This window comes from Strongylocentrotus purpuratus, unplaced genomic scaffold (assembly GCF_000002235.5).
Source record: "Strongylocentrotus purpuratus isolate Spur 01 unplaced genomic scaffold, Spur_5.0 spur5_scaffold_18, whole genome shotgun sequence".
NCBI classification, from domain to species: domain Eukaryota; kingdom Metazoa; phylum Echinodermata; class Echinoidea; order Camarodonta; family Strongylocentrotidae; genus Strongylocentrotus; species Strongylocentrotus purpuratus.
In genome coordinates this window covers 33,754,518-33,765,042 of record NW_022145603.1, presented here as the reverse complement: position 1 = coordinate 33,765,042, position 10,525 = coordinate 33,754,518, and the positions used below count along the sequence as shown (strand labels likewise).

At 38.1% G+C, this 10,525-nt stretch overlaps 1 protein-coding gene across 2 annotated transcripts; it reads left to right on the top strand.

The window, feature by feature from the left end:
- Positions 1-410: 410 nt before the first annotated feature.
- On the top strand, positions 411-9,796 carry LOC105437136 (alpha-N-acetylgalactosamine-specific lectin-like). Of its 2 annotated transcripts, XR_970487.2 has the most exons (3): positions 411-513; positions 1,070-1,269; positions 8,855-9,796. XR_970487.2 is itself a non-coding variant. In XM_030989743.1 (2 exons), exons 1-2 carry the CDS (start codon positions 934-936, stop codon positions 9,089-9,091), a joined length of 573 nt encoding a protein of 190 aa, XP_030845603.1. In that variant the 5' UTR covers positions 811-933; the 3' UTR covers positions 9,092-9,796. The 2 variants fall into 2 exon arrangements, 1 of the variants encoding a protein (XP_030845603.1); XM_030989743.1 differs by lacking the exon at positions 411-513 and having other exon boundaries at positions 811-1,269.
- The last annotated feature ends 729 nt before the right edge of the window (positions 9,797-10,525 follow it).

Here is a 10,525-nt window from a genome sequence, read left to right as displayed (position 1 = left end):
AATTTGAATTTGACAAACGCAATTTTTATGTGTGTAATTACCATTGTAGTATTGTATTTTCTTTGTCCCCTTTTTGTTTAGTTTTTTTTGTGTACATTTTTAGGATCATCTCCTTATAAGTTTTTGTAACTTTTTTGATGATCCAACCACTTCGTAATTTCCTTTAGTGTATTTTCCATTTTAGTGGTTTTTCTATGTTTGCAAAAAAGTATTGTATTCTTTGCCTTTGTATGTTTTTATGAAAGTGGTAAATAAATTCAATTCAATTCAATTCAAATCATCATCATCGCTTGTAATTTTATCATTATTGTTGTCATCACTATTATTATCATTATCATTATTACTATCATTATTATTATTATTGTTATTATTATTATTATTACTACTACAGTTATTTTTTTCAAAATAATACAGCTTGCCTCTCGTCTCCTTGTCAGAATGGAGGAATTTGCGCGGAGACGCTCGATGGATTTGAGTGCACGTGTGCATCAGGATATCACGGTCCAATTTGTGGTATGTTTTAATACGTTCAGATTAAGAATTTCTGTCATGTGGAGGAGTCGTGTTCTAGTGGACACGTCTGCAGACTGTATCACATGGTTCGCGGTTCGGCTCCCGCCACGGCACTAATGTCCTTTGGCAAGACAATGATCTACATTTGCCATTCTCCACCCAGGTGTTAAATTGGTACTGGCAGGAAGGGATTCCTCAAATACTGTTAGCCCCAAATCTGTAGCCTAACATAATCGGGGTAATATTGGAGTGCCTTGAGCACCTTGCGTGTGTCTAGCACATTGTCACTCATGTCGCTCTATTATTACTACCCCGGCTGAGCACGGGCTGCCATTGTTTAACGCTCAAGTCTTTAAAGGACTTAATTCCTAACAGGTACCGATTTACCTCACCTGGTTGGAAAGTGACATATATAGATGAATGTCTTCACGAAAGGACAGTGGTGATGCGACAGGGATTCGAATCCCGGACCCTGCGGTTCGTAGTTCTGAGACAGCCCTGAACCCCAATATCTCTCCAATACTGACAGAATTTGTTTTATGTCTTTCAAAATCAGCTTGGACCTGTCCCGATTCAAGATGCTGTCCCGATTCGTGGATCTATTTCAGAAGCAGTTGCTATGGTTATTTTCCCGAAAAGGTGACCTTTCACCAAGCCTTGTCGAACTGTCGTGACGTTATCACCATGGAAGGACAAGCAGACTTGATGTCCATACATAGTCAGGAGGAATTGGAATTTATCATGATTTTCCCTGGGGTATGTTTTTTGTGTTATTCAAATAATGTTATATAATCAGCTAAAATAATGATGGCATTTTGGTTAATTGCCGTTAGGTCTACAACCAGTTTGTCTACTACCCAATTGTCTAATAATCTTTTCGTCTACTTATCATTTGGTCCATTGACCATTTAGGCTAATAGCCATTTGGTCATATTTCCATTCGGTCTAATCTCAAATAAAAGTCTACTACCAAATTGGTCTTTTGTTCACTTTGTCTAATTCCCGGTTTCTCTAATGCCCATTCCGTCTACTATTCATAAGGTCTAATCATTCGGTGATTATCATTACCACTAGATCTAGATCTAGTCATTGCAGCACAAAAATGACATTGTTGTAATCACCACTCAGTAGCAATACCTATGGTACATTGCTAGTATCATGCACACACTGTAACTAGATTGGGTTTAATACCAGCCAATGCCATGGTGAGACCAGGGACTTGATAGAGAAGGACTGGAATCAAGCCGGTGAAACTCTTGTAATTTATTCAACGCATTCTTGAGTTCTAAAGCGTAATAATGGGATGTGTAACATTCCACTTGGCTTTGAAGTTCTATGCTCCGAACCGCGCTTCCACCGCGGGGACTTTCGGAAGCCAGGCACAAGGTTTACATTTATTACAAAATATTAAATTACCGGCTAAATTTCAGTGTAAATCAAAAACTTTATATGGGGATTGTATTGGGAATAGTGCATCAACACATTTCCTAATTTAGAACTCCGTCCTTCCTATAATTTGTGTGCCAGAGTTGGTAAAAGAAAAATTATATCCTGACAAAAACTCAATAGTTTAGGATAATGCCCTAATTTGTGCATGTTTTAATGTCCCGTTATTTGATCCATGATTTAGAATCTTCAATAACATCAAGTTTGCTAATGCGTGTTTTTGCGTGTTTTTGGGGTATTTTTTAAGTTAAAAAAAGGATGAAATTACACAAGTTTGTGTTCGCTTGTTCTACTCTTTACACATTCAACAATGGATGAGAAATCATTGAAAGGGACAGCAAACAGTTGCTGTGATACCATTTTCTGATGTAGGAATTCTAAATCCTGAAATTCAAGCGCTCTTTTATCTCACCACCTGGTCAGCAGTTGCAGATTAGCGCATAACTTTTCGGCGGCTTGGAGCATGGGGTCAAAGGAGAGCGGCTTGATTCCAGTCCTTCTCCATCATGTCCCTGGTGAGACCAGGGAGGTGAAAGAAAAGGAGGCGAAACTCTTGTAATTTATTCAAACGCACTCTTGAGTTCTAAAGCGTAACAATGGGATGTGTAACATTCCACTTGGCTTTGAAGTTCCATGCTCCGAACCGCGCTTCCACTGCGGGGACTTTCGGAAGCCAGGCACCAGTTTTACATTTATTACAAAATATTAAATTACCAGCAAAATTTCAGTGTAAATCAAAAACTTTATATGGGGATTTTATTGGGAATAGTACATCAAACAAATCTTCAAATTTAGAACTCCGTCCTTCCTTTAATTTGTGTGCCAGAGTTGGTAAAAGAAAAATTACATCCTGTCAAAAATTCAATATTTTAGGATGATGCGCTAATTTGTGCATGCTTTAATGTCCCGTTATTTGATCCATGATTTACAATCTTCAATAACATTAAGTTTGCTAATGCGTGTTTTCGCGTGTTTTTTGTATTTTTCAAGTTTAAAAAAGGATAAAATTACACAAGTTTGTGTTCGCTTGTTTTACTTGTACACATTCAACAATGGATGAGAAATCATTGGAAGGGACAGCGAACAGTTGCTGTGATACCATTTTCTGATGTAGGAATTCTAAATCCTGAAATTTCATGGCTCTTTTATCTCACCACCTGGTCAACAGTTGCAGATTAGCGCATAACTTTTCGGCGGCTTGGAGCATGGGGTCAAAGGAGAGCGGCTTGATGCCAGTCCTTCTCTATCACGTCCCTGGTGAGACTAAGTATAAGAGATAATGTATTGTGATAATACGTACATGCATGCAGATTCAATTACAAGCCAGGTATGACTCCAGTAGGCTACAACATGTACAGTAACAGTGAACCAGCTTGAATGGCTATAGGTGGGCACAGTATGTGAAGTTTGTCCAAAAAGATAAATCCAGGTGCAAGCCAGTAGCTCAAAAATACAGGACAAAACTACTCCATTCCATCCCAAGAATATGCTCACAGATAAACAGACATGTAGCATCAATATTCATGGAACAAATCCATTTATACCAGCAAAAAGATGTGAGCTAAGTCAATTTTGACTGCACAAAAACAGGACATGTGCACTGCTCCATACATACACGCTTTGAGCCTAAATGATCATTAGACCAAATGATAAGTAGACGAAATGATTATGAGACCATGTGGATATAGTAGAAGTGCTGTATGTACGCCATATGAGAAAATACCAATTGGGTGGTATAGACGAACTGGTTGTAGACCAAACTGCAATAAACCGGTATTTGGGGGTCAATGTAGGCTATCATGATGTTCAGCTCGGCTTTGGAAAGAAATGACAAACGCCTTTGCTATGTCTAACAGAATAATACTTCTCGTAGCGGGTTCGTCTTTATTCCAGCTTTGAGATGAGATGAGCTGAATGGGGTGAAGGAGGAGGAAAGGTAGCACAGTATAAACCTATTTGGTTGTCAGATGATGATCATTAGTTTATTTACTTTTATACCACCCATTATTTCTATTTTGAATTCAATTCCTTGAAGCACTTTTCCTATGTTTATATAATAATATGTTCTATATCATTTTCATATTTTTGTCCACTATGTCATTTAGAGTGATAAAGAATTTGTGAGCTTTCTCATTCTTCTTTTTGTTTTGGAAGAATTTCATGAAATAAATGTTCTCTGTTTTTCCTTTTGTTTTCCTCCCTACAGCCCTATACGGTATTTTATTCGATCATTTATTATTTAATGAATACATAAATTGATAATTTTATTAATTTATTTACTAATTCATTTATCTATTCTGTGTTCTGTATACAGGGTAGTCTGTTCAGTAAACAAAAACTGCTTTGTAATAGATCCCTGTATTAGACGTTCAGATACAGATTAAAAGCACACAAGGAAAATACTTTTCCCGTTAAAGGCCCGGTCACACAGAGATTACGCATGGAGGACGCACGGCCGGCGCATGGAAAATTTGCAATTTTGGCCGGTGTGTTGTCGTTAGCTAGGCGTGCGTCATCACTCGTACTCGTTCGACGAGCGCGCTGGACCCACGCTATGCATTCGTCGTCATTCGCTGTGTGCGTCGAGATTTTTTGAGCATGCTCAGAATGGTGCTCGGAGTTCGACGCATGAATGTACACGCCAAAGGCACGCCAGACGTGCGTTGAGCGCGCTAGACCAGCGCCAGACATACACGGAGCACACGCCCTGTATACGCATAGCGCGCTAGCTTCACGCTGTGCATTTTGTGTCAGCTCGCTAGCTTTTCCAAAATCATGACAAAAGCTAGGCACACGTCCTTTTCCGATTTCCAATGCGCTGGCCGTGCGTCGTAGAACGCGGTGCATGCTTGGACCATTCGTCCAGCGCGCTAGCAACACGCTGTGCATTCGTGGAAGTTGTTATCATGTGCGCTCTGGGTACGGTCTGTATGCGCACTGTATGCGCTCAGCGCGCTAGCAACACGCTATGCATTTGGTGTCAGCTCGCTGTAGCTACGACAAAAGTTGGGCGCACGACAACGCACTGGCCAAAATTGCAAATTTCCAATGCGCTGGCCGTGCGTTCCCCATGCGTCCCCTCTGTGTGACCGGGCCTTTAGGCAAGCTTCAATTCAATTTTTCAATACAATTCAATTTATTTATTGGTTCAACCGTCAAAATATATATACAATCAGAATAAGTTACATCGAAATTTTAACAGAACACAATGATGGTTTGGTGACCCCGGAGAAAGCAGAGCTTACAAAAAGGGGCCACCAAATTAAAATACATTGAAAGATCAACAATACTTATACAACGAAAATCTGAACATTAATATAAAAAAGGACAAAAAAGAGAAGTACACTTCTTGCAGCAGCAGCAAAATCTATATCTACATTTATATATAAGGGCAAAGAGAAAAGAAGAGCGAATAAGAATATCAAGAACATATTATAAAGAAGTTAAGATTTTAAGATTTCCCTGCTTAGCTTTTTGAAAACATATTGGTTTCTACGTAACAAGTAACTGACGAACCACTGAAGTGGAACCCCTTTAATTCCATAAAATTCTAATTTTTTTAACAAGATGTGGTGATCAATGATGTCAAATGCTTTTGACAGGTCCATAAATACACTAAGGCAATAATTACCAACATCTATTTCATTTGATATAGTATAGGTTTTCCCGGCCAATTCGTCAAAGCAGCATTCGATTTCATTAACGTGCATTCATGTTCGAGCAAATTTTCTCCACTCGTTGCTCCCCTGTTTCATTTTTAAACTTGTTGCATTCAATTTCGTTTCGAGTCACCGAATTTTCTAAACATGCACATTCAAATTAAACCTTGGTTCAGTCAATTTGGAAATGCGTAAGGGTCATTCAATTTCGCCAATGTTGACTGGGATGAGAATTCTTAGGCGAATTGCGGTTTCATTTTCGTCTATGAAGTTCAATGTTTATTAGGATATTCAGTATTTCGTGTTTATTTATTTATTCTTTTTCTCTATGATCTTTTCTAACATGATTACACATTATACAATCTTCTTATTTGTCTGATATATTTATATTGCATGTTATCTTTCGACATTCTTTATTTTTGATGAAACATATATTTTGCATTATAAATGTCTTTGAGGTTATTTTTGAAATGGTTTGTTTTTATCAATCTTGAATGAGTAGGTGATCTTTCTTTCTTTTCTTTATTCATCATTGTATTTTGTTTCAATCATGTCCATGTCTATTAAAGCTGAACTCTACCTCTGTCCAGGATTTGTTTATATAGCTTGTGCTTAGAAGAGAAGTCACAAATTGTGCACCTTCTCTGAGGACAGTTACCTGTGTAATGATAGATATCTACTAACGAATACGCATTACATTCCTCCAAGTAAACTTTGCATAAAATTATTCAAACAGAAGTATATTTAGTGAAAAATTAACATCAAATGAAAAGCAATGCACAGAGTCACATATGTATGACTAATCACGAAAATGAATGCACGAATACATACCACCGTCTGTCCGGCGCGAATTTTAATGCTCTTTTCACGCTTTTCTAAATTGAATGCTCGTTTTGCACGTCTCCGTGACAAGAGTATGAAATCGCATGCTACTAAATCAAATTAAATGACGCAATTAGCTTTTTGAATGTTGATCTACATAGTCATTCAATTTCGCACGAACTTGAATGAACATAACGTTAATTCGGATACTAATACCCCATTCACAGTGGCCTCAAACACCGCGACAGCAGCGGGACTGTCCCGCTGCTGTCGCGGTGTTGTCTTCAGTGTGAAGGCTCGGACCCGTTATAAACTATCGCGGGATAACACCGCCTCGCGATAACGCCGCGACAAACTATCGCTAGGTTCGCCTAGCTACAGCAGCGGGACAGTCCCGCTGCTGTCGCGGTGTTTACTCAGTGTGAAGGCTCTCCGCTATAACACCGCGACAAACACGTGTGATTTGTTTACTTACCTATCACTGACCTCTTTTCTCCAGCAATGGGGAACATAAAGTGAAATAGAAATAAAGTAACCAGTGGATTCAAATTGATTTTATTATTATGTAGATATTATAATTATCCAAATAAAAATATTTCACACTTCAAACAATTAAAATATTCTGACTGGAAGCAATAAAAATGCTAGTTTTTTAAAAAGTAATATGATCGAGGATACAATTTCAAGCAATCGAAAACCCCGCGCTGAAGTATTTCCGGTCATATCGGGGTCACTCGCGGGTCATGAGCCATGCATACACGTGTTTGTTACGGAGGTAATAAAAATCACCCGCTGCAGCGTGAATGGGTACATGATATTTATCCCGCTGCTGCAGCGGGATAACTTTTCTACTGTGAATGCATTTGTAGCGGTGTTATGGCGGTGTCGCCGCTCCGCTACAACGCCGCTACAAATTTCAAAACCACTGTGAATGGGGTATTAGTTTACGAAGTTGAGCGGGAAAACCTATATTAACCAAGTTTAGTACCCCAAGATCGGTAGCAAAATTCTTTAGAAATCCAAATTGTTGGGGTATTAAATAATGTTAAGTACAACAAATTTATACAGCCAGTCGTAAATTATCCTTTCTAACATTTTTGAAAAAAAGGCAATAGAGCAATTGGTCTGTAGTTAATAATGTCATGTTTGTCACCTTTTTTGTAAATTGGGATTACCTTAGCGGTCTTGAGTTAATCAGGGACAATACCTTGTGACATTGATTCATTGAAGATGTAACAAAGTGGATCAACAATTGTATGAATGCATTCCTTAATGACACGTGCAGCAATAGAGTCCGAACCTGGTGCAGCAGATGTTTTCATGGATGAGAGAACATTGATTATTTCAGTATTGGAAGTCGGATTAAAGAACAGTGAACTTGGTACACGGTTTGATAAATAATCCAGAAAATGAGAGGAAGAAATTAGGAAGAGGTATCTTTTCTTGTGTAAGCTTTCCAATATTAACAAAATACCTATTAAATGCTTCAACAATATATGCTTTACTCGAGATCTTATCCTGATTGTAATACATGTGAGACGGTAATGTCTTTCTTCTTTTACCTAATGATTTACCACAGAATGAATGAATAGGAACAGATATACTGGCACTCATACAGAATATTGGAAGATTTTGTTTACGATCGTGGATCTCCATGGCGACTAATGAGTCACGCATACTAAGGTCACATTCCTTCTGCGTTTTTGACATAGCAGGGAGGGTCACGCGTTCAAGTGTATCAATTCTCGCCGCTGAATCTGCCGATAATGCTTCAACTTCATGAAGAGAAGATTTTTTTTTTTTTTCAATTCATCACGAACACAATCAAGTTTGTCAAGGACGATCGAAGAAAATTTGTCAAATTGGATTCTGAATTCCGACACCGCTTCTACGTATAGCGTACGTGTTAGAAATGGGCGTGCCACTCAGTTTGCCCGTATTGGTGACGGATTTAGATCTGGTATTTGACATTATCAGTACACAGATGGACACAAATGTTCAAAAATATCAGAAAATCCAAATAATCAAGTATAACTTTACCATACGATGTAAGCAGATAGTTCAAAAGTAGCTTAATTAAGGTGGATTTGGAGAGATTTTAGCAGAGGAATAAAAGTCCTTCTACATCCTTTTTCCTGGTAGCGCCCTCAAAGGTTAACCTTGTAATCAAATTTCCCCATGATAGCGTCAGATCAATGTAATGCTCTTCGTGAGGGCCGTCGGTACTGCCAGGTGCTCGTAACCCCTAGAAGAGACACCATCTTTTCAAACAAGTCAGCCATTTTGATTTATGTTTTCCAGGTATATGGCATCGCTAAATGTCTGTGATTAGGGCTCAATTAACAGAATGAAGGTGTGACTGAGCCGTTCGTATCGTTTTAAACAAGTCAGCCATTTTGATTTATGTTTTTCAGGTATCTTATTACCTGTGGTTAGGACTCTATCAACCGAATGAAGGCTTGACTGAGCCGTTCATATGGACCGATGGTTCACCCGTCAACTACACCTCCTGGGTTCCCGACTCACAACCTGATTACTCCGACCCAGATGAAAACTGCGTGCTTATGCATCCACACTTGGCCGAGAGATGGCAAGATTCCTCGTGTGAAGAAGCCATGCATTATGTCTGCAAGCTTGTTTTCAGTCTGTAATAATTTCATATCATTTCATTTATTTAAAGCGATTCTGAACAGATGAACTTTCTGCCTATATAGCGTACAGTTTATTGCACAGCGCCATCTCATGGTCAACTCTCCAACAGTGCGTTACCCAAAACCATTTCCCACTTTGCCGACCAAGGACTTGATGCGAGAACCAATAGCACCACTAGAGAGGCAGCAAGTAACGGGACCACACTGCTACGGCTGACCTGAGATGGTGCTGGAGAGGATTGGCGGTAGTGCTTCTAGTTCAGTATGGCTTTAATTTCCACATTTAAGTAAATATATGCACACACAAAATTATAATAATGATAAAAGAATATATAATGAGTAATTATTTTTTAAATAGATAGTGAATGCAATAACATTCATGCCTTTTATTAGTATCGATATATTGTGTTTATTGCTTGGTGTGCTTTATGTTGTCTTTAGGTATGAATGCTTCTAAACAGTACGGGATCATGGACATAAGTTTTAAACAAACTTTTTTGATCCCGCCACTTTTAGCCTACATTGTATGTTTTTCAAGTCGTGTAAATATGTCCTTTTTATCTTCTTTATGATTTGCATGTATTTGATGTTTGTTTACTTTATATATTTCTACTTTTTTATATAACTGAGTTTCTGTATTTTTAATGCAAATGTGGAAATAAATTCAATTCAATTCGATTCAATTTCATAAAATGCAAAGGAGTACACGGAACCTAACGTTAGCCTAACTAACAAGTACATGACAAAGGCGGGAAATAATGAATAAACTAGTATGCTGTATGTGGATGGGAAAGACAAAAGCAAAAGTTGCCTGTCGGCGTTAATCCCCAAAATAAATGTAATCAATCAGGGACCTGTTTCAACAAAATTATTATCAACAATAACAACTCTCATATTTCCTTAGCAAATCTGCCAACAGCTAATCAAATGCAATGATTACAATAGCATATAACAGTTCTTGTAACATATTACTGAAATCAAGGTTTTATGAAACGGGGCCAGGTGCGTCGTGCATGAGGCATCATTTCGATTGCGTCGATACATGTGCTAATCAGTCCTCTGCATAAAATTAACGCATGCTCAATTCGACGCAGCTCATTCACTATTTATTGTGCAGTGATTCCTTAACACAGTGCGTCAGAAACTGTTTTAAAAGAATATATAAATCTAATCTTATCAAAGCATACACCCTCTGAGTCTGCAAAGCGGTACGTTTGCCTTTTTTTCCTGTCTTCCTGTTGTACCACTTAATTTATACTTAATTATTGATATAGTTTGAGGACAAGCCTTTGATAGGCCTTTGGCCTTGTTTGTCCCCCCACATTTTGATTCTTCTGTTCTGTTTGTGTTATTTGTTTGAATTGACTTTGTATTGTAAATGTTTGTTATTGTGATATTTATCAGAATGTGAAAATAAAATAAATTGAAAAAAAA

What these genes read in the sequence shown, in the direction of transcription:
- LOC105437136 (XM_030989743.1), top strand. Translation starts at nt 934, where the DNA reads ATGTCTTCACGAAAGGACAGTGGTGATGCGACAGGGATTCGAATCCCG. An exon ending in TTATCATGATTTTCCCTGGG is followed by an intron (nt 1,270 to 8,854) that starts GTATGTTTTTTG and finishes TATGTTTTTCAG; the next exon opens with GTATCTTATTACCTGTGGTT.